Raw genomic sequence first — 23,220 nt, forward strand, 5'->3', positions numbered from 1 at the left:
AGCACTGGACTGCATCCTCACAGCATATGACATTGCAAAGAATAAGTAAGCCAATGGTCACCATTCACAAGTCAGGACTTTGCCAAATTTGCCCAATATATGGGATTTAAACATTGGAAGATCACGCCTTTCTGACAACATGCTAATGGCATAGCGGAGAGGTTCATGGGGACATCAAGTGGGCTTTACAGGTGGCAAGTTTTTCGGGCAAACCTTTTGAACAAGTCTTATACCAGCTCAGCTGCTCAGGCACCACTGGCATATGCCTCACAGCACCACAGGACTGTGTCCGGCAGAGCTCATGTTTGGAAGACAAGTTCACACCAGGCTGCCCCAAGGGCCGAACACAGGAGGGGTGTAATCAAGATCGGCAGTTCCAGGAGAATGACCTGCAAGCAAAGAACATGATGAAAGCTACTGCCGATGCCAGGAGAGGGTTCTGTGGAAGTAGGTGACTCTGTGGTGCTCAGGCAATCAAAACAGTGGAAAGAAGACTTCATTTCTAACCGTCATCCAGAGAAAAGGCACCATGTTTACGGTTGGAAATGAGGAAGGGAGAATGATTACCAGAAATATATCCCACTTCAAAGGATGCAGCAGAATAGATGTTGGGTCATGGAGACAGTTGAGTTAAAGCAGGAGAGCGTGGGAGTTGGACAATTCCTATCGAGGATGGAGTGCTGCGCCTGGCACCCCGGTGCATGAAAGAAGTCCAGAAAGGCCAATAGAAAGGTGACCTGTCCGAGTGCAAATAAAACCAATAAGATTAATTGAGAGATGGCATAGTAAGAACTCAATAGTTAAGAAAGGGGGTGGGGTGTCACATCGGCAGCCCATCAGCATCGTTATGTGAAAGGCAGGGGAGGGGTGGGTTGCAGGAAAAAGGGAAGTGACATGAGGAGGAGGCGAGCTCCTCGGTTTGGAATAATAAATGTTTGTGTGTGGACCTGTTTATGTCCCGCTCTATTATTTATATCACGGGTAGCCCAGCTTGTGTGCCGAACCCCTCGGAGGAACCGACGAGACCACAAATGCTCCAGCCACAAATTCAAGCATAAACATTTTTAGCAACCAACAAAACTCAGAAAGAGGATTGACAAATACAACAAAAACACTGAAAACATCTTCGAAATACTTCTGTGTCCAGAAAACTAAAGATAGCTCAACATAACATAACCTGTGTAAAAGTGAGGACAGTCAAACTTAGATCTAATGTTGTATATAAGCATTCACATTTTGGCAACCCCACCAAATTACTGCTAAGCATTCAAAACTGGCCAAAAATGTTGATGTTATCTGTTGCCATTTTATCCATGCAATGCAAGGTCCATGCAGAGGCATGCCCTGTGTGGTAGCAAATTACTTAGGGGGTAATTCACAAAGATCTCTGGGATACTTCTGAAGGAGGGCCTTGATGAAGGCACAGGGGACTCACAGTCAGCCCCTTCAGGCAAATTCAATCACTGGAGGTATTTTCAACATTTGAATGTTCCTTGTCATGTGAGGTCTGTAGAGTGCTTTTTCAGACACACACACACACACACACACACACACACACACACACACACACACACACACACACACACACACACACACACACACACACACACACACACACACACACACACACACACACACACACACACACACACACACACACACACACACACACACACACACACACACACACACACACACACACACACACACACACACACACACACACACACACACACACACACACACACACACACACACACACACACACACACACACACACACACACACACCCCCCCCCCCCCCCCCCCCCCCCTTCCCAATTACATGGTCATGTGAATAGGAGTAGATCAAGAGGAGGAGAAGAGAAGTAGGGGCTAAAGTCTAGACTGAAAGATATGGAAGACGGTGGAAGCACGATTATCAGGGGAAAGGGCAAGCCAGAGTTTCGGGGCCAATAGGGAAAAGGAGCGGGAATGTGAACGAGCACAAGGTGAATTAAGAGACGAAAGGAGATGAAGGTGCCGAGAGCTGGGAATTTAGAGAGATAAGAGCTGAATGATAAGGGGAAGTAAGACCATGATAACGGTGAAAGCAAACGAGAGATAGTGGAAATTATATGATATGACATGATAAGTCATTTATAACGCGCCTGTATACAAGTGTTTATGGGCGTGACAAGGCAAGGAAAGGGAGACAAACAGAGGACAAAACAAACGTTTGTACTTGGCCTTGTGTCCTTCAGATGGTGCAAGTGCAAGGGGGAAGGAAGAGGAGAAGTGCCAGGGGGAGGGGGAGAGTGCAGTGGCAAAAAGTGCAGTAAGTGCTGCTGTGGTGGAGGCTCAAGTAAGTACAGGGAGGCAGGGGACTGTAGGGTTGAAGATACAATCCCCACGTGTGTGGGAGGCCCGGAGGCAGTGCAAGGGGCTACTAGTCGTGAAGGAGCCTGGTGCCCGTGAGATTCAGGGTGTGACCAGTTTGCGCAGTAGACAGGAGCATCAGCAGGGGAGAGATACAGAGAGAGAGCAGAAGCAAAGAGGAAGGTTTTCAGCTGCTTTCAGAACCTTAGGTAGTTCTGCTCAAGTTTGAGGGAGGCAGGGAGACTGGTCCAGAGGGAGGCCCCAGCTGAAGACAGAGATCTACCCCCCACTCTCTGCCTGGAGAAACGTCTGACCATGAGAGAGTTGGATTAGCGGAGGGGTCAGGAAGGAAGATGCTTAAGAAGAGAGAGTTGGAGGTAGTGTAGTCCCTGACCCCAGAAATCCTTGTGAACAATGCAGGGTCTTGAACTTGATCCTTGCAGCCCCTGGAAGCCAGTGGAGATATTTCAGGGCTGGAGAGATACGATCCCTGGGCTTGAGGCCAATGACAAGTCTCGCAGTCTTGTTCTGGATTAGCTGCAAAGAGTGAAGAGTAGAGGCAGGCAGATTTAGAAAGAGGCTGTGGCAGTAGTCCAGCCTAGAGATAATGAGGGCTCTGGAGATATTGAGCCTCTGGGGGGAAAGTGAGAAAAGGAAGAATACCTCTAAGGAGGTGAAGCTGGTAGTGGGACTTCTTAGAGATGTCAGCGATGTGGGGAGAGAAGGATAGGGTGGAGTCAAAGGAAGTAGGCACAAATCAAAAGGTAAAAGAGAGAAGCAAGATTTTAAGAGACACGTAATGGGGTAGTTGAAAGAGAAGATGGATGGCAGAGTTGAAAATAGAGCAAACGGGGGCAAGATAAGAAGCAGAAGGCTGACTAACAGAGCCAAACAGTAATCGAGGCATGAGAAATAAAAGGGGAAATAATAGTTTTTGCTGCATGCAAAGGGAGAAAATGTTGGATCTTAAACAAGTTGAAAAGGTGGAAACAACATACTTTAGCATTGGAGGATATATGATGAGAGAAATTAAGTTCAGAGTTAAAGATCTCACCAAGGTTGCAAGCAGTGGGAGACAGTGGGATAAGGCAAAGGGGAAAAGAAATAGAAGAAATAGCGAAGTGGAGAAAGGGGGTTGCTGGGGCAAAGTGAAGAATTTCAGTTTTGGCTGGATTAAGGGCAAGATAGTGAGAGGATATTCAGGATGCGATTGTAAAGAGGCAAGAAGAGATATGGGTGTAAAGGGAACCAGAGAAGGAAAGAAAGATCTGAGAATCGTCTGCGTAGGAATGGCAAGAGAGATTAAAAGAGTTAAGAAGCGAAGCCAGAGGGATAGTATAGATAGAGAATAGAAGAGGACCAGTACTTGAGGGCTGCCATACAGTAACGGAAGGGTAAAGGAGGTGTTGTCCAACCAAGAAACAGTGTATGTCCAAGAGGCGAGATAGGATTGAAACCATTTAGGACTGTCCCAGAATAACCAGAAAAAGGAACAGCAGAAAGAATTGTAGAATGATCAACTGTGTCAAAAGCTGCTGAAAGATCCAAAAGAATCAGAATAGAGGAGAATTTGTTATGCCAAGCAGAAGGTAGAGAATCAAACACATGTAGAAGACCCGTCTCAGTGGAATGTGCGGACCAGAAGCCAGAATCAGTAGAGGGATTAAGGGAATAGTGTAGTAGATGAGAATAAATCTGAGTTTAGAAAAAGTGTTTAAGCAGTTTAGAGAGAAAAGGATACAGGACAGAGATTTGAAGCTATAGAGGGGTCAAGCAAAGGCTTCTTAAGGATTGGAATAATAGTGCCATGTTTAAATTATACAGGGAAAATAGAAGTGAGAAGAGAAGCATTAAGGACCATTGTAAAATAAGGAAGAAGTGATGGGTGAACCTGTGGAACAAGAGAAACGGGTATAGGATCTAGAGAGGAGGCAGTTGGATGAGTGCGAGAAAGAAAAGTAGCAGTAGCAAAATCAGCCAGTGGGGAAAAGGAGAAAGGGGGAATTGCGGTAAACTGGTGCTCAAGGAGAGGAGCAACATATGTCATAAGAACAGGTTTAGAAATAGAAGACTGGAGCATAGAGACTTTGAATGTAAAGTAGACAGCAAAATTGGACACAGATTGAGGGAAAGAGAAAGAAGGGCCAATGGGAGAGAGGGACAGAAGCTTGTTGATAAGTTGGAAAAGATGCTTGAGTGGTGGGTGAGAGAGGAAGAAAGGGAGGAGAAATAGAGATTTTTAGCGACTAACAAAGATGAATCATAAGATGAATGGATAGCAGACAGAAGGTGAAGGTCCTCAAGAGAGCGAGATTATTTCCAGCAGCGCTCTGCTTTCCGAAGAGTTGTGAGGAGTGAACGAAGAGTGGGAGAAAACCAAGGTTAAGAGGGTTTATGAGAGGAGACGAAAGAAGAGGAGGGGTACAGAAAATCCAAGGTAAAGGAAATGTTGCTGCATAGTGTATAAACGGCAAGGTCAAGAGAGAAAGAGGAAAAAAAGATCAATGGTGGGGAGAGAGGAAGAAATATTAGATTTAAAAGAGAGTGGTGAGAATTGGGGAAGGTCACGATGAGTGAATGACGTGAGAGGAGGGTAAAGGGTCACAGGGGAGGAAAGCTTGGAAGAGGAGGAGAGAAGATAGTGGTCAGATAAATAGAGTGGGTGTGAGGTAAATTAAAATTAAAATAAAGAAGAAAGATTATCAAAAACACACATCACCAGGAGATGCACAATTGTCTAAAAATGTGTGTGCAACATTGTTCATTTGTCTCAGGAGGATAGGTCAGGGACAACGTGCTTGCCTTGGAAGAAAGACGACACGGAGCACCACAGGTTCGAGCTTCGGGTCCTGCGGTCAAAAATTTGCCTTGCACAAGAAATTGCCACAAATAAGCGCTCATCAAAAAGCACATTTGACGTGATACACTTTTATATTCCACCCCACCCCCTTTCGGATGCACACATTTCTATAGAGAAATGACACAAGATGAATGACAATGCATGACCAAATGTGTGCATTGCTTCAGATCTGGAAGAAACATGCACAATCATCCTCAAAAACACACACAAATCAAGACGAAGCACATCTCAACATCTCATAGCACTGGAAGAGACACACTCTTGAAACAGCTAACCGACCTGAATGGCATCTAATAGCAATCAGGATGGCCAGGAAGCAGAGAAAGGCTGCAGAGCTAAAAGGTTTCCAGAAATAAATCTGGAGGTCAAGATTAATTACAAGGATAACCAGGAGTCCACTCACTGCAACCCACATAGCCAAAGGGCCTGGCCAGCTGTCATAAATCCCTTTTGGGGTGATGTGAATCACAAATGAAAGGAGAACAAATATAGGTGGGATGATATCAAGAAGTGAACAAAGGAGAAACTTTCCGATCCGCATTCCCATGCAAGTGACACAGATGGAGATCCTCCGTAAGAGGACACCCTGATTCCAGCTAAAGAAGTGGTTGCAGTTGTGATATCCATTGTTGCCATCAAAGGCAATGGGAACCCTCACACAGTAACAATACCATATATCTGAAGAATCTGTGTGCATGTCTGTGGATGTGTAGTTGAAAGGCAATGTGCATAGAATTAAATCGCGCAGCAGTGTAGTGAGGAACATGAATGTACATCACATTGCATGTGTTGCATCATGTATGAAGATTGTTTTGAATGTCCAACTATTCTCTATTCCCCAAGCAGAAAATGTGGGAAACTGCTATGTCCACATGTGATCAATGGCAGCCGCACAGACAGAATCGCTCCATTGCTGCTTGGCTTCATTACACAATTATTCCATCACAGAATCCCATTCTCCTACAGACCTGTGTTGACATGTACCTGATGCCTACATGAGCTGCATTAGCGAACCTCCTGACATTCCATGTGTACTACCCAAAAGATGCAGATGCCCCTGGAGACCAAACAGCAGCTTATTACGCTGAGATGCTGTCACTTGAGGGCGATAATGAGGATGTGGAGGTGGACATCAACACATTACAGACCCAGGGTGTGGCACCAGCTGCAAGCACAGGTGAGCCATATACACCACTTGATGGCTGTATTCATGATATAGTGTTTTGGGGGGTCAAGGAAGGTCCCAACAGTAAAGAGGGGTTAATGTTGTGCATGCCATATTTGTGACTGGGGTGCAGCGAACTGGGCACAAAGTTTCAATTTCGTATGTATCCAGTGTAGTTTTAAATTAATACATATTAGGCTTGCACATGCGTAGAAAGATAAATGCTAAAACCGCCAAATGAAATATAAACGCGATTCAGACATAATGTATTACACTCGCCAGAGCTTTAATACTGTCCAAACTGAATTATTGCAATGGACTCTATTTGGCTATTTGGGCGCCAGTAAATATGTGCTCAACAAACTACAAACCTTGCAAAACAATGCTCTCAGATCAGCCCTGAGCATCCCAAGGAGAGCACAAATATCTGAAACAAGCAGATAATATAAATGGCTGTCAATGAAGGACAAGATTCAACTCAAAACTATGTCCCTCAGGTATAAAGTACTAAATCATGCAGCCCCCATGTACCATGTAAATTCATCTACCTGAGCCACCAGATCAACTAATACTCTCTGCTTAACCGTGCAAAGATATAAATTACAAAAATCCGGTGGGATCAGCTTCCCAGTCATGACTGCCCAGCTCTGTAACTTGCTACCTCTAGCCTTAAAAAAATCCAACCCATTTGCTAACTTCAGAAGCAACTCCATCAAATGGCGTACCAAGTAGTATTAACTTTATTACTTCCCTCTACCACTCCTCTACCACTATACCTACTATCCGAACCTACGACTGGAAAACGTGAATAACGTAATATACTTAGCACTGCTTATGCTATAATGATGTAATTATGTAATTATTATTCTTACCCCTGTAAATTCTGTTTTTTTCTGTTTTTATATCATCTGTATCTCTTTAACCCTGAAACCTGGAATGCGCCCAGATACCTCTGGGTTAAGGTGCGCTATAGAAATAAATAAAACAAACAAACAAACAAATCTGCTATGGAGTGCCCAGAAGCACGCATCAAGGAGTTTTCTAAATGCACATGCAGGAAAGAGGGGTCTGTCCTGAAGAAACCACTGGAAAGGAGAGATAACATTTATTAAACATGCATGCACACTGAGGAACGTACACAAGGAATTTATAAATCTGTATGTAGTGAGCTTTTGTAAAGTCATTTAGACTTTGCATTCAGCAGTTTGTGCAGTGAATTTCAGGTGGCCTGGAAATTCTAGCTCTGCAGGTTGGAAGGTTAAAGAAGGAACAAGAATTAACCAGGTCGATGGTCAGCTGTCGAACAGGACTCAATGTTTATGGCTTGTTAGTTCTTCAGGAGGTATATGTAATATCTGTAAGTGCCTGGAAGTTTGCAGAGGGACTCAGACCTCTTCTGACCAGTAATAAATATGGGGTGAAATAGCACCAAAGCTAAAGCCCCCCCCACCACTTCCTCGTGTTACATTCTGGCATTACCTCAATTGCCGCCAGGCATAGTAATGTAGGCGCCAGACTGTTTCACTCCCTTGCCCTTCCCTCCTCCCCTCCTTTTCATTATTAATAGCAGTTACTCTATCATCTTGTCTCTTGATCTGTGTGATAGAAGCTTGTTTGTCTCCCCCCTTCTCTCCTTGCCCTCCCCTCCCTCTACCCCCTCCAGCATTATCGGACGTGATAGAAGCTTGTTCTTTTCTTCTCCTTCTTCCTTACTCCAACTCCCCTTCCTCCCTTCCCTCCTCTTGTTAAATTCCGGGACTACAACAATTGTTGTCAGGCATAGTAATGTAGCGCTTGTCTGTTCTCATTCCATTCCATCATTCGGAAATGTTGCTAGGCTGATTTGATAGTTATTTTTCACATTCTGAACGTATCAAGGACTTGTAAGAATGTCACTGAATTCTCCCATGTTCCCTTCCCTGCCTTCAAGCGCTTTGAAACACATTGTGTATGGGCGCTATACAAATAAACACTCAATTCAATTCAATTCAAAAGTAATCAATACCTAGAAGTTTCAATTGTATTAACAGATGTGCCGTGCATGTGGAAATGGTAGTCATGTAGATTAGAATGTTTCAATGGAGCCAGTTAGGCTGGGGGATGAAATAGCTGTCATCAGTTCAAAGAAAACCTATTTACTCAGCTTCCTTCATACCGCTTGACTAATCTATGTGAACCATGTGCAATTATGTTTAAAGTTAAAGGGCTCAAGCAAATTGTTACTAGTAATGAATTGTGTTTGCACACACATTTCTAAGTCTTTGATGATGTCATGACCTATTACAAACAAATCCCAAGAAAGGGTATGCTGTGAATATGATCTGAAGATGGTAGATAAAATAACAAGTGGCCAATGAGAATGGAAGGATTGGAGAAAGATGGAATTTCTTTGTAGTAGGTTTGTCCGTTCATGTGTGTAAGGTGGATTGTAATAAAATATATGGGAGTGTTTTAAATGTTGCAAAAATGTATATAATGTGTCATCTTTTGTGGTTCAATGAGACTTGGAATAGTTTGGCTCAATAGAGTCATCCAGCTGCTCCCCAGATGATTGTACAATAAACTTGCTTTACATACAAACGTGCACTCATTCCTTAAGTGTGGGGCCCGCTTTGGGTTGAGGTGATTAGGGGGCTGCCCTACAAGTGCAAACAGAACAGTCCCTGCCACATATATCTGCAACACCTATCTTAGAGGGAGGAGGATCTGTGCCAAAAGTCAACACAGGATTCCATATACATCACTTGCGGAAGAGATGCAAATGCATCAACAGACTGTGTGTACAAAGCTGACGCCCATTCGCAGCACACTAAGATAGTGTTTCTTAGGACTCTCAAGGGGGTAGGCATTAGCAGGCTGCCCATGGACAGGAGGCCAGCGTGTCTATGGAGGAGTTAAGAGTGACCAGTAAAGGGGACAGGGCTCTCAGAAAGGAGGTCAAGGCACACAGTGAAGAGCTGGCAGAAATGCACAACTGCATGCAGGAGCCAGTACACAGGCAGGTCCTACTGCAAATGCGCCTGCATTCTGAGGCCAGAGGTGCAGTTAGCCGCTGCCTTGAAGGGTCCATTGGTGCAATGGTGACTGGATCCAGTCCAGGATGGATCTGAATGTCCCAGGTTCTCCTACAAATCTCAGTATATCATCAGCTGAGCTGGCAGCTGGAGAGTAGGCTCCAATTGTGTTCAGAATCCTGAGGAGGAGCAAACTCATTACCACAAATGATTGCCATTTGTTTTGTACACATTTTATTTCAGGGTTCCCCATTTTGTTCAGCATGGCTCAATTAATTGTTAAAGTTTGTTTGATATTTTTAATGATTTTTATTGATTTTATTAATGATTGACGTTGAGACAAATACATACTTAGTTATTGCAGATGTGTCTCCTTTCCCTGATGGTTAACTTCCAAGTGAAATATTGTTGTGGCTCATGAATGGCTATTCAATTCATGTATGCTTCATGAGTGTTGTTTTCGTGCTAGGGGTAATGTACAACTCTCAAATTGGATGGTGCTGTCCCTTTCCAATTACAATTCCATTTCGAGGCTTCAGATTGATAGTGAGGGAATATGTCCCAGATAGTCAAGATGCATCAGTGGCTTACCCAGAAGGGCCTGTCCATGTCAGATACAGTAACTGGACATTGGCATGACTATTTTTCATCATTCATGCAGAGGGATCTCAGACACAGGGCCCATCCACTGTGCACTAGTCTGAGGTGAAAAGTCTAGCAACTACCGAATGTTGTACGACTGCGCACGCGCCCATTAAACCACCAACTGCATCATGCGGGACAGGTGGTGCTGACTGAACCTCAATTTGCAAGCCACATTAAAGTTCTATATTGTGCAGCACAGCATAGGCTACCACTCTGCTTCAGACAGCCACATGGCCGTACAATAGCACTCTCCTCGAGTAGTCCAGGCACAAGAAGCGTGACTTGGGAATGCCAAAATCACACTGTATTGGATTTCTGGTATGTATGTGTGCTGCGTAGTACCAGTGCTTTCCTGTGGTCACTGGTTTCCTGCATGGGTTGAGTACAGATGTTCTGTAGCGGTAACTACCGTCATGTGTGAATGAGAGGACAATCCTGGAATGTGTCACACTATGTTTTCATAGGTATGTTTGTGCTAGGTAGTGTGTTATGACTTACAAAGCAACCAGCTAACCCTGTAATTTCTGGCTTCAAATTCTCGTGCAATGGCAGACTGCCAGTGTATGAAGCTGTCATGTATTGCACCTAGAAAGTTGTCATTAACCTTCAGGATGATGTTGGAAGCTTCACGCAGCATCTGCACACTCAAAGAGGCCCCGTGTCTACTCGTCATGCACGGGTGTTATGTGTTCACTGGTCATGAAGGTGCCACACTGATGTAATCTATAGAACCACACACCCCAGTCATAAAATGCCCTTGCCATGGCTAGTACAGTGGTAATGGTAATGGTAATGTTTATTTATATAGTGCCTATACACAGTGGCGTGGGACAGAGGGAGGCAGAGGTCCCTGGAGCTTTCAAATAGGGGAGATGGAACAAGGGCACTTGCCGATTTCCTGAGATGAGGAAACTTTGGTTGGCTCAGCACAGAGTGGCTCCAGAATCCTAGCAGTGAAGCAGCTCCTGCTTCTGGATCTAGCAATGCAAGGTTGTGATTCATTCGTCCTTCTTGTTTTCTTTGGAGAGATGGATGGCCCTCATCACAAGTTGGGCAGTGTGGTAAAAATGTGGCAGTAATAGCATTCCGACTGCATTACTGCATGCCAGATCACGAATTTGGAGGCAAGTCAGGGGATTCACCTCCAGCTTTAAGCCACTTGTAATCCCGCAGTAATACCACCAGACCAAGTGGCGTTAACGGTAATTGTGGTGGACAATATTCAGTTGAATTTATTGCCAGGATACTGCCCAACTCGTGATGTGGCCCTGTGCTGTCAGAGCCTTTGGAGTCTCAAAGGATTCTTATGCAGAGCTTCAGTCTTTCCTCGAGCAGCAGGACTTCCAGATTTCAGGTTCAGAGTTCCAGAAGTAGACAAACTGAGTGGGCAAGGTGGTCTGCTTGTATTCTGCTCCATAGGCAGTAACTAAGCACAGTATTCAATCACATGCCAACCATAATTCAACTGGAGGGGTGGTGGGCCAAAATCACAGCAATCTATGAGTTGGTGAAACATAAATCACATGAGAGTACACAATGTGCGATGGTTTTGCTTAGATGGAACACAAAATCACAGAAACGGGCACGTGACTGAGATGTGTTTTTAGGTGGCGGGACAAAATCAGGGGTTGTCATATCATTTTTAAGTGACAGTGCAAAATCACAAAGGGATGTGACCTTTCAGCAATGGGTACATGATTGTTCTTTAAGGAAAGACAAAATCACCGGTCACAGAGTGGCAGGTGATTTTTGGGTGCAGCATGATAAAAGTCAGAGAGTGACACATGAAGTTTGCATGTGGCAACATAAATCACACAGAGTTGGACTGTTTTAGTTGACAAGACAACATCACAAAGTTACACATGTTTTTTACAGGTGGCAACAGAAAATTACAGGTGAAAAAACAAAAAACTACAGCGATTGACAAATGATTGGAGGAAGACGATGTATAAATCAAAGTGAATGACATGTCACTCAGATTGGAACATGATTGTTTCATTCAGTAGGAGAAAATCACAGTGGTGACGCATGACTTTTTTGAGAGGGCATAAAATCGTAGAGAGTGAAACAGAATATATTTGGGACAAAAGAGACACACAGAATGATATGTGAGAGAATGAATGGCATGGATATTTTATGTGGGCTGTGATCTCATGTATGTGCTCGTGAGCAGCGGGGATGTCACTGAATTTCAAGGGTTATATTATGCAATATATTATCCAGGGCACACTTATCCACTCTGCAACAAGTAGTTTTAAAAAAAGACAGTAGCCCCAGCCATGGCCTTTAGCCATGTCCGGTCACCACTATCTATGGCCATAACCCATATCCCCCTCACTACGAAATAACCAGATCCCAGCAGTCATGGCTGGAGAGAGAAGAGGGTGGACCAAATGATTATTTGAGCACTTTGGGGTTGATTTGAGAGCCTGTTCTGAGAATGATTTTGTCTTATAACGCCACTTCAAACAGACCCAAATCCTCTCCCCAAATAGATTCACAACCACAACCTCACCAGGTGAACTGAGTGTTGAAAAACCACTGTTCACGACTGGGACTTGTTCTGAATGTGTGGGCATTGTCGGTGGGGGGTTGAAGGTCATTTGCAGTTCAGTGCATGATGCTACGCTGCCCGCATCCCAGGAGGTGACAACAGATGCCTCATTGCCATAGGTGGAGGGCACTGTGAAAGCAGGGGGAGTGGAGTAGTCAGTGACAGAATATGCCAAGAAAAGCATATAGGGAAACTGTACCACAAGTGAATTTGTTGGTGCAAGTCTGTCATGCCCATTGACAAACATTTAGAATTCTGCCTCATTGGTCTTCCTTTGTGCATAGAGGGCAGAGAACAGTGCACTCATGTCCCAGGATAACCTTCCCCACACAAAGATCAAAATAGTCTCACTTGCATGAACATCTCCAGTACCTTACATAATTTGACCGGCCTTGGTCCCTCCCCAACATCAGGCACAGGGCTGAGTCTCCAACTTCACCACACAATACACTACTGCCCGCTGCTGGTCTTCTCAGAACCACTGCTTGCTGGGGATCACCTCTATGCTAGTCTTCCTACGGCTGCTCTTCCTCCTGAACCTCCTCCTTCCAGACTAAATTCTAACTTAACCTATTGCTGTTGTTCACTCTGCTCCTACTGACTGTTCACCACCTGCCCAGCTGTAGGCCCCACGCAGTCTGCTATCTTATTGTTAGGGAGAATTCTCCAAAATGGCTAATTTCCCTTACATACTGAGTCCCTAAGCAGCTTTGATGGATTTCTGGGGTTTATTTTTTTCACCTGGTAAGAGTTGTGAGCCTTTTTTCCCAGTCTTACATGTGTTTTGCTGTGTGTGTTTAACATTTTTGTGTTTATAGACTGTGGAGCCTCACCTACTCCACAGGCATCATCTTGTTACTGTGTGTTACACAGCACCTTCAGTGCAGTAACACAGGGTTGTCTTCTTAGACTTCCCAACTAAGACTCCATTTTCTGGGACTGACTCCTGTCTCTCAGAACATGTAAAGTTGCCATAGACTTTTTTAGTCTTTTTAAAACCACAGACCCAGTACAAACTATCTTACATAGAGTACTGGAAAGGGTTAATAGTTATCCCTTTTTGTCTGTCTCTCATGGGCCATTGTTTCAATCCAATTTCATTAAGACTTGGCTGGTGACAGTGGTATCTACCCTATTTTTTCTACCGCGGTTATTTTATATAGCCTTGGTATTGTTTTAGGCTATCTTGGTAGCCTTCAACGTAAACCCGCTGGACCATATTTGTTTTTATATAGTTCTGGCTGCATTTATTTGCCATTTCTTTTTGTAAAGGTCTTTCTCGTGTTTTACGCTGCGCGCCAAACCAGGTTTGGTCCCTTTGTTTGCCGACCTTTGGCGGGCTTCTGCCCAAAAGCCCTCCTTAGGTGCCTGAAAGTCTGGATAGGCAGGATGTGAGGGAGGGGTTTAAGCATCCCTGCCATGGGTTCCCTTGGTAACCCAAGTCGCACTCCTGTTTGATTGGCTAGGTGACTGTCCCACCAGGAAAGACACCCTGCTGTGTGATTGACAGCCAGGCTCTGAGAATGGAGTAAAACTGCATAAGAAGCAGGTCTCTGGGACTGAGAAGGCAGAGTCGCCACTGGATCGAGAGAACCGAAGAGAAGCTTAAAGAAGTGGACCTCTACCACGACTGAACCTCCTGGTGAAGCCCTGCTGCGGGTCCGAATCGCCAAACGTTGACGACAGGAAAGATCTGCAAGGAATCTTCTCCCCTTGAGCTGGTGGGAACAACCAGTTTGCCAAACTACGAATTTGCTGTGCACAGCTACAGTGAACCGGGTAGCCAGGAGGAACAGACCCTGCTTGCGTTTTAAGGCGCGCACCTTTTATTCGTCGCTTTGCTCCATTGCTGGTTTCTTCCCTGGGCAGTGCAGGACTCTCCAGTCTTCCTCCTTTTTGTCAGTCCGACTGTCGCTTCAGGAACCGTGAGCCTGCAGGACCTGCCAGGAACCTCTGCCACAGCTAGAGCATTCTTCTGCTTTGAAGGTACTGTGCTAACCCGGTTGTTCGTTTCCTTCAACCGCGGCGTAAGTGTGTGAAATCCTTTGCCAATCCGAGGGCTTGTCCTTCTCTATTCTTTAAAGTAACTTTTTGTGCGACCAACTTCGTTTTGAACTCTTGGCAAAGACTTAACCGCGAACAACCCTGAATTGTGTGATCCTCTGCAAAGACTTTGGTCCATTACGTTTGGGCCAGGCCCCTTAATTTGATTTCCTCACTGTAGTTCCTTTTTCTAGTTTGCCCTGCTTACTTACTTGGTGGTGCTGCTCAACTTCTGTCTAACTTTGTCTTTCCCTCCCTTTTTATTACTGGAGTGCCATTTTGCTCATACTTCATTTTGAGCCTAACTTGTCCAGAATCTATTGGGTGGTGTGTAATGTATTAAGATTGTGATTTTTTCAACTGCTTGATAATAGTGAAATGTTTAATAACTGATGTGTAAATAAATGTATATTCTTTTACTCAGAAACCTTGAGTCAGTGTTTGTTTGAATAATAGTAATTGCTGTCCTTTGTGTAACTATTGATACTGCTCACTTTACTCTTGAGATAAGTCTGGCTACTCAGCCATCGCTACCACGTTACTGTGTAGTACAGGCTTGTACCAAAGGTGAATTTGAACTGTCATTTGTAGTCCTAATTGTGTGTGGTGTTCCCAGAGGGTACTGCATATAATTCTGCCTAACACTTATCCAGAATTTCACTGAGGGTTCACCCAGCAATTCCCTTTCATGCTTCAGAAACCTTGCTGCAGTGTCCCAGACACCTTAGGCATTCCTTCCACATTCACCTTCTCCACTTCCTCATACGCTCAATTAACCTGAAAACCACAATGGGCTGGCCACCATCAATAACTAGGTCAACATGTGTGTCACACTCCAGATGCAGCGTGCTGTTCTCTAATGAACTGTCAGGCGGTATTTCAACTCAATATTACTCTTCAGCACAGAAGTTGCCACGCCAATATTCATCACCTCTATCTCCTTATTTGATCATTCCGGGTACTGAAATAGGTAATAGAGCAACTGATCCTTTTTCATTTTGTCCAAAGCCCAAACCCTAAATGCACAAATTTGTACAAGGGATATCAGAACATAGACAAAATAGTCAAACACTAAATAAGGCAATTACCTGACAACAGTAAACATTAAAGGAAAACTGGGAGATTTCAGAAGGGTAAAAGGAATGGAGGATATGGGAAACCTTTTTTTGGTTTTGTGTCTTGTTCTATTAGCTAGAATCTGAAGAGGAAACACATTTTGTATGTTTACGTTTTTTAAGGAAAATGAACCATTAGGACAGAAGGTCTACAAAACCTTAACATACACACAACAACACAAAGGAATATGAAAACACTTTCCCCCCAACACCTAGCAAGACTTTCTACATAACCCCCTGAGAATTCCCTCCATGCAAATTGTGTTTCTTACCTATGAGCAGCAGCCATCTCCCAACAGCCTAGCAGTATCCACAAAGGAGCGGGAATTGAACTGGGCCCTGTATAGTGCCCCATATATCTTTTTGCTATTGAAGCTTTCTGATTGTTCCTGGCACTGATTCCATTAAGTTCGAGACTCTCATTTAGAACGTTGGATCATGTTGATGTTTAAACTCCTCTTCTAGATCCAAGCAAGAACACAAGTTCCGAACATCGAACATTGAATCATTGTGAGACTCAAGCTCTGCTCCTAAATGCTTGGAGTTTCTCCTTCTTAGAAACTCCAAGCATTCTTACACGGAACTGAGTGTTGACCCATTCACCTCAAGATTGCAAAGCGATGGACTCATCGAGCCAAGTCAATTTACATCCATCATACTTGCAGTAGCATTTTATTCCATACATTTGCTTTAAAATAAGATATTTGCATTAACAATGCACAATTATAACGCACACCTTTTATTGTGTGGTTCACGGCATAACTATATTTGAATTTGCATTCACTTTTTAAAATATCTTTGCACCATATAGGTTGTCTTGAAGTGTTGCTAACCTAACCCAGCTGAGACTCAAGCTGAGCTCCAAGGTTGATTGTGTTAATTTCAGGGTAGCCTGTAAAGCACTCTGACTGTAAACATCCATCCTTGTTTGTTTTGTTTTATTTGCTTATATAGCGTGCTGAACCCAGGGGTAGCTAGGCGCTTGGTCTTGTGTGAAGGTTACATACATCCTTGAACATCAATGACACTAACATTAACATCACCTATGATTTATATTGTCCCAATTCTTCTGAGTAGTTGTATAATGTAGGCCAGTTCGTACCATATTCACAACTTCTTTGTAACTCGCAGGAGTAAGGGACAATGCAGCCTTATATACGACATCCATTTTAATGTTGAATGGCCCCAGTATTTTCAGTTATCTAATGGAACTGTGGTTATCTTATTGTCTGTACTATAACTGTAACACAGTATTGTCCTTTTCTGTTTACCAGTTATGGTTTGAGCAATGGCTATCTTTGTCAAACAAGCCAGGTTAACCACGCTTCATATTTTTTGGATGCAATGTAATTACATTATTTTCACTCCATTGTACAGTAGCAGATTTTGTACTGTTCTATTAGCACAATTAATGTAGGACAATTAGATTATACTGCTTTCACACTATCATTTTTCAAATGTGTGCTACCATTGTCATTTACCATTTGAAAAATAGTACCTTCCCAAAGAGTGCAACATCTTGTCAAACTAAAACATGTCATTAAGTTATCACTTGACTATTAAAATCATGTTATTAAAAAAATGTTTTGGGGGTATTTTCTTTAAAGTTGGAAAATATCCTGCTCATCCACTATTTCTTTCTTAAGTACATTAAACAAAATTATTTGAAGCTTATTCGCTCCCCTTTTGACATACTTTCTTTCTCTGCATTTTCGGTTTTACTCCGGCTTTGACTGACAACTAGAGTTACTAACATGATCATGCACCCCAAAATATGAGTAGTTTACCTCTCCCTTCATAGAGACACAGTCCTCCTGTCTGTTGTTGTAATGTGATGGTTCTCCTCGCAGCCACTTGGTGTATAACACAGGGGTCCCGTCACTCCATTCAAAAAGCATTTGAACTTTAAGGTCATTCAGTCCAAGCCATAGCTCATCAGTCGGCTCTGTGAACCACACAAAAGATATGTTAGCAAGCCTGACAACTAAATATATTCAAAATACCTGGTATACTTAATTACAGCCAATAACTGATCTAATCGAATGTTTTCTTCACAGCTGTTATTTTGTTTGATAGTTCACAGAAAGTTAGGCCATTTAGTTGAAACCACTGAATATAATCTCTGGCCTGCAAACAATTTCAATAATGTTTCTTCACAACTACATTTCTTATAAACTAGGATTTCATTTAGTTTATCACAAAACATTTAAACACTTAATTACCGAATGTAATACCCTCCCACTAAACAGAGGGAGGAAGACGACGGCCATCTGGCAGGAGGTGGCCGACAAGATCACAGCTGTGGGGACTGTCCCACACATGCCACAGGTCTGCCATAAGCGCTGCAACGACTTGCAGCCGAGGGTCCAGAACATCCTGGCCACCCATGGGAGGGAATCTGCTGCCTTGGGAGGAGATGTGCAGCTCCACCTGGCACATGGAGGGCATCGAGGGAATCGGGGCAGCTGAGGCCGGAGCTGTGACCCAAGGCGATGGTGGTAAGTACAACAAACGCCATGCAAATGCAAATGTTGAGTCCAAATACATTCTTCCCCAGGCAGAAATACCAAATGGGCAAGGCAACAGGTCCAACACGTGTCAGCCACAGCAAATGGGCCAATCACACACACACACATGCCAGGGGTTGCAGGCAGATGTAGCCATGCACAAGCAACATAGCCAAAGTTCACTGCAGCACACGTGGACACATGATGTGGGCCATGTGCGCCAAGGGAGAACAGGACAGGAATCATAGACCCACTGCACACACAAAATCAAGCCACCCTGGCAGACCAACAGTCAATGTGCACACCCACCACCCACATTTAGAAGCACACGTCACAGCAAACAGACCAAATAAGAAGCATGGCAAGAGCAGGACACACACAATGTAGCATGAGTGTAATGCAGGCCCGCATGTGTGACTCCCAGAGGACTAACTGCATGCTTGTCTCACCCCAACAGGCACTTCCTTTGACAGAAACACAGCTGGACTGTCAGGCCAAGCACGCACTGGCGGGAAGGCCGCACCTCTAAATCCTGGAGCACAAGCACCACCAACTCCTGCAGCACAAGCGCCACAAATTCCTGTAATGCAAGACCCACCACCTCCTGCTCTGACAGCTGTGAAACCAACACCACCACCACCTCCTGCAGTGACAGATGCACAACCAGCACCACCACCACATGCTGCTGTAACAGCTGCACAACCAGCAGCATCACCCCCTCTTGCTCTGACAGCTGTGCAACCATCACCACCACTGCAAGCTGCCGGCAACACCACACCTTTGGTCAGTGGCCCGAGCGTCCCTCCTGTGCCCTACACAACACCATTGCCACAACAGCCACTGCCTATCATGGCAGGTACAGCACAGAGGAGGAGTTGGAGGAGGAGGATGATGGCCACATCCTATACCCTACCCAGTTGTTCAGCCCAGCAAGAATGCACAGCCCCCCTCCTCCAACCATGCACAACATCGGGACATGGATGTGTGGCTCTGTGCAATAGAGGACCAGCATGGGGCGATGACAACACCTGCCCAGCAGCAGCTCAAGGAGCTGTGGCTTCTGCAGGAGAGCATACAGGCCAGCAGCTGAAGCAGAGCACGGGCACAAGGCCACACCACTGCTATGATGCAGTCCCTCTTGCACACCCGGCAAGTCACCCTAGAACTTGGGGGCCCTTGGGTCTGGTCCGCCATCCAACATCACTAACACTGGGAGCTCACAGCGGAGCAGCCCAAGGCACCGCTCCCAGCAGATTTCTTCCACACCTGGGCCATACAAGGGGTTGTGTTGGAAGGGGGTCGGAGGGTATGTACAGGATGTGTGGGGAGGGATGTGTGTGGGTGGAGTGGTGAGGAGGCTGGGGGCAGGGCCAGGTGTGTGTGTGGAGGGGGAGAGGGGCACAGGGTATTTGATTTTATCTTAAATATTTCAAGGCATAGTTTTCACTTGAAGCAATGAGTGGACATTCCTTATTTTGGTGCAAGTATTTATTGTCTGTGCAAGTGAAGTGCAGAGTGAAAGGGGTACGAAAAAGGTGAAAAGGGTATGAATGAGCTATTCGTGGGCCATGCATCCATCCATGGTCTGCATGCGCATGTGCATGAGCATGGCTGATGCTGCATCGTCATCATCATCCTCTGGCAGAGGAATGTGAAGATCTGGGGGCAGAGGTATTTTGTGTCTGTCACAGATATTATTCAACATTGCACAGGTCAGGACTATCTGCCCCAGCTTCTCTGGTCTGTACATGAGCGCACCGCCAGACAGGTGTAGGCATCTGAAACGTGCATTCAAGAGCCTAAAGGTGCGGTCAATGGTCACCCTGGTCCTCACATGTGCCTTGTTGTATGCTGTGAGGTTTTGCTCGGGCCCTCCAACTGAACGAGGAACATATCACGCGGGAGCCTGGCGTACTGTCAACTGCCTCTTTATTGAGCAGGGCGGGAACTGCTGAACTCTCCCCTCGCCCCCACCCTAACCCAACGTCACTTCCCTTCCCAGGGAAGATAAGACCGCAACGGCGGTCTGCGAACACAATGATGTGGGCGGGCTGCAAGATATCTCCCACCTTTTTAACAAGTAAGACACTTGCTACTCCCCACTCCATCTCTTCTATGAGTCTGTGGGGTTTTATACGGCTTCTGTGGGGTCGCCCACGATTGCACGGTGTCCTCTCTGTCTGTCCCTGTGACGTCTGATTGTCCTCACTTTCCCATGCCTCCCACTCTCCCAGGTAGGGTGTGTCCTGACTGAGGTCATCGAGCTGTACCCAATTTCGACTTGCTCATGCTCTGTGTGGCTCCTCCGGGGCTTGAAGTGCAACACATTTCGAGTGACTGAGGATTGGTCGGTTCTCTGGGCCGTGATCATTGTCCTTTTCCTGTGCGTGACAACCAGCGGGTCTTGTGCGAACATGGCGTCCTCCTTTCTTTGTTTGGGTTGGCGCAACCACACTTGGTCTCCAGGCTCAATGTTTGACTCCTGAGCTTTTCTCTTGTGGTCCGCGGTCTCTTTAATTTTGGCTTTAGCTGTGTCATCCTTGCTCCTGGCCTCCTGTTCGAGTGGCATTGCTTCTGCCGAGTGTGTGTCTTCCGGCAGTCGCGTCTGGATCGGTCTTCGGAACATCAGGTCAGCTGGGCATATGCCCGTCGTGCTGTGGGGTGTGTGGCGATAGTCCCTCAGGAACTGATAGAGTGCTTGTTCGAAAGGTTTGTTGAGTATGGCCGCTATTTATAATGTTCTTTTGATGTTGGCCATGAATCTCTCGACCATGCCATTTGCCTGTGACCATCATGGTGTTATTCTCCGGTGCTGGAACCCCATGTATCTCGAAAAGTTCTCAAAGTCCTTGCTCAAGAATGGCACTCCATTATCGGACTTGATGACCATGGGTATTCCGTTATAGATAGGATGCGGTCCAGTGCTGGGATGACGCTGGAGGCTGTGGTGCTGTCAATGATTTGCGCCTCTGGGTATCTTGAATGTTCGTCTATTAACACCAGCACGTACGTGCCATCTCTCAGAGATCCGAAGAAATCCACCGCCAGTTCCTCCCACACATGTCCTGGTAGTGGTGACATGTGGAGTGGGTTTGGGTGTGGAGGAGGTGCTACCTGCGCGCACGTCGTACATTGGCCTATCATTTCTTCTACCATCGCGTCCAGCCTGGGGAACCATACCTTTTGCCTTAGTAGTCGCTTGGTGGCGACCACGCCTCAGTGGCTTTCATGTGCTACTTGGATCGTTCTGGTGCGTAACGATTTCGGGAGGAGTACTTTGCACCCTTTCAGTATGACCTGGTCGTTGACTATGGAGAGTTCGTCTCGGACCTGGTCTATGTGCTTGATGTCCTCTTGGATCTCTTCCGGTTCCTGTCTCGCTTGTTGGCACATGTGCGCTCTCCTGTCTTCTTGTATGCAGTGACGTACGATTCGTAGCGCCGGGTCCTGCTCTGAATGTGTGATTATGACCGCAAAGGTTGCAAATGATGGACAACGTAGTTGAGGTATTCATCGGCGATGCATGGTTGAGGGTTGGCTGGGCCGGTTGGGTGGCGAGAGAGATAGTCAGCTGGGTTGTCCTCTTTTCCCGGGTGATGCTTGATGATGAATTTATAGTCCTGCAGGCGTAGACCCCATCGGGCTATCCTCGGTGGCATTCTTGATTTGGGGTCCCCGTAAATTGTGAGTAAGGCCTGGTGATCCGTTATGATGGTGAACTCCTTGCCGTATAAAAACAGATGGAAGTACTCGCATGCCCATACCACCACCAGGCTTTCCTTTTTGGCCTGGGAGTACGCTTGTTCTGTGGAGGTTAGGCTCCTGCTGGCATACGCCAGGATGTACACGTTCGTGGGTTCATGCGGATCAACTTGCGTTAGTATGGCGCCCAGGCCAACAGGGCTGGTGTCCACGACTACTTCGGTGTGTCTCTTGGCGTCGAAGTAGGCCATATCCTCAGCGTTTGTAATGGCATCCCGAATTGCCTCAAATGGTCTCTGGCAGTCCGTGGACCACGTGTAGGGTTGGTCTTTTCGCGTTAGTAGGCGCAAAGGGTTGCTGATTGTTGCGTAGTCCTTTAGGTACCTAGAACAGTAGCTGGCCAGCCCTAGGAAAGACCGGAGCTCTGTCGTGGTCGTCGGGGGTGTGGCTGAGTTGAGCGCTGCTACTTTCTCCGGGTCTGGTCGCATTCCTTTGCTGGAGAAGATGTGGCCGAAGAATCGTAATGAGCCTTTTCCAAATTCGCATTTAGACTTATTCAGAGTCAACCCAGCTGCTTGTAACGCTTCGCACACTCTGTGAAGAGCTGTGTCGTGCTCTTCCTCAGTCTTGCCAAATACCAGGACATCATCTGAATAGTTCAGGCAGTTTGGCACGTGCATGATAACACAGTGTATTTCCTCTTGGAAGATTTCAGCTGCGGAGGATATCCTGAAGCTGAGCCTCTTGTACTGGAATAAGCCCAGGTGCGTGACGAAGGTCGTGATGTACCTGGACTCGGGTGCAATCTCAATTTGATGATATCCTTTTGTGAGGTCCAGTTTGGAGAAAACCTGCGCCCCATGTAGGAGGTGGATCATGTCAGTGATCCTGGGCGCCTGATGTCTCTCCCTTTCGATTGCTGCGTTGGCTCTCCTTATGTCTACACACAGGCAAATTGATCCGTCGGGTGACTTTTTGGGGACGGGGATGATGGGGGATACCCATGGAATGGGTCCTGAGACTGGTTCTATGACGTTGAGTTTAATGAGCTTGTCTAGTTCTTCTTCGACTTGGCGCTGTATGTTCACAGGTATCGCGCGATAGTGTTGAGCGACAGGCGGTATGTCCGGGTTTATGTGCAGCTGTACCTTTCTGTGTTTCAATTTTCCCAGACCTTTGAAGAGGTTTGGAAAGGTTAGTTCTATTGCGTCCGGTCTGGCGAAGTATTTGTGGGCTATCAGTTGGTACAGAATGTGCA

General features: G+C 45.7%; 1 protein-coding gene across 1 annotated transcript in view; it reads right to left on the minus strand.

The window, feature by feature from the left end:
* LOC138569907 (macrophage mannose receptor 1-like) overlaps nt 1–23,220 on the minus strand; it is a 1,155,048-nt gene that overhangs the window by 928,411 nt on the left and 203,417 nt on the right. Inside the window, exon 8 of the mRNA XM_069648336.1 lies at nt 17,541–17,698. Coding sequence (XP_069504437.1) covers nt 17,541–17,698 — 158 coding nt within the window. The remainder of the gene's footprint in view (nt 1–17,540; nt 17,699–23,220) is intronic.

This window comes from Ambystoma mexicanum, chromosome 2q, assembly GCF_040938575.1.
Source record: "Ambystoma mexicanum isolate Mex_15411 chromosome 2q, UKY_AmexF1_1, whole genome shotgun sequence".
Taxonomy (NCBI): Eukaryota; Metazoa; Chordata; class Amphibia; order Caudata; family Ambystomatidae; genus Ambystoma; species Ambystoma mexicanum.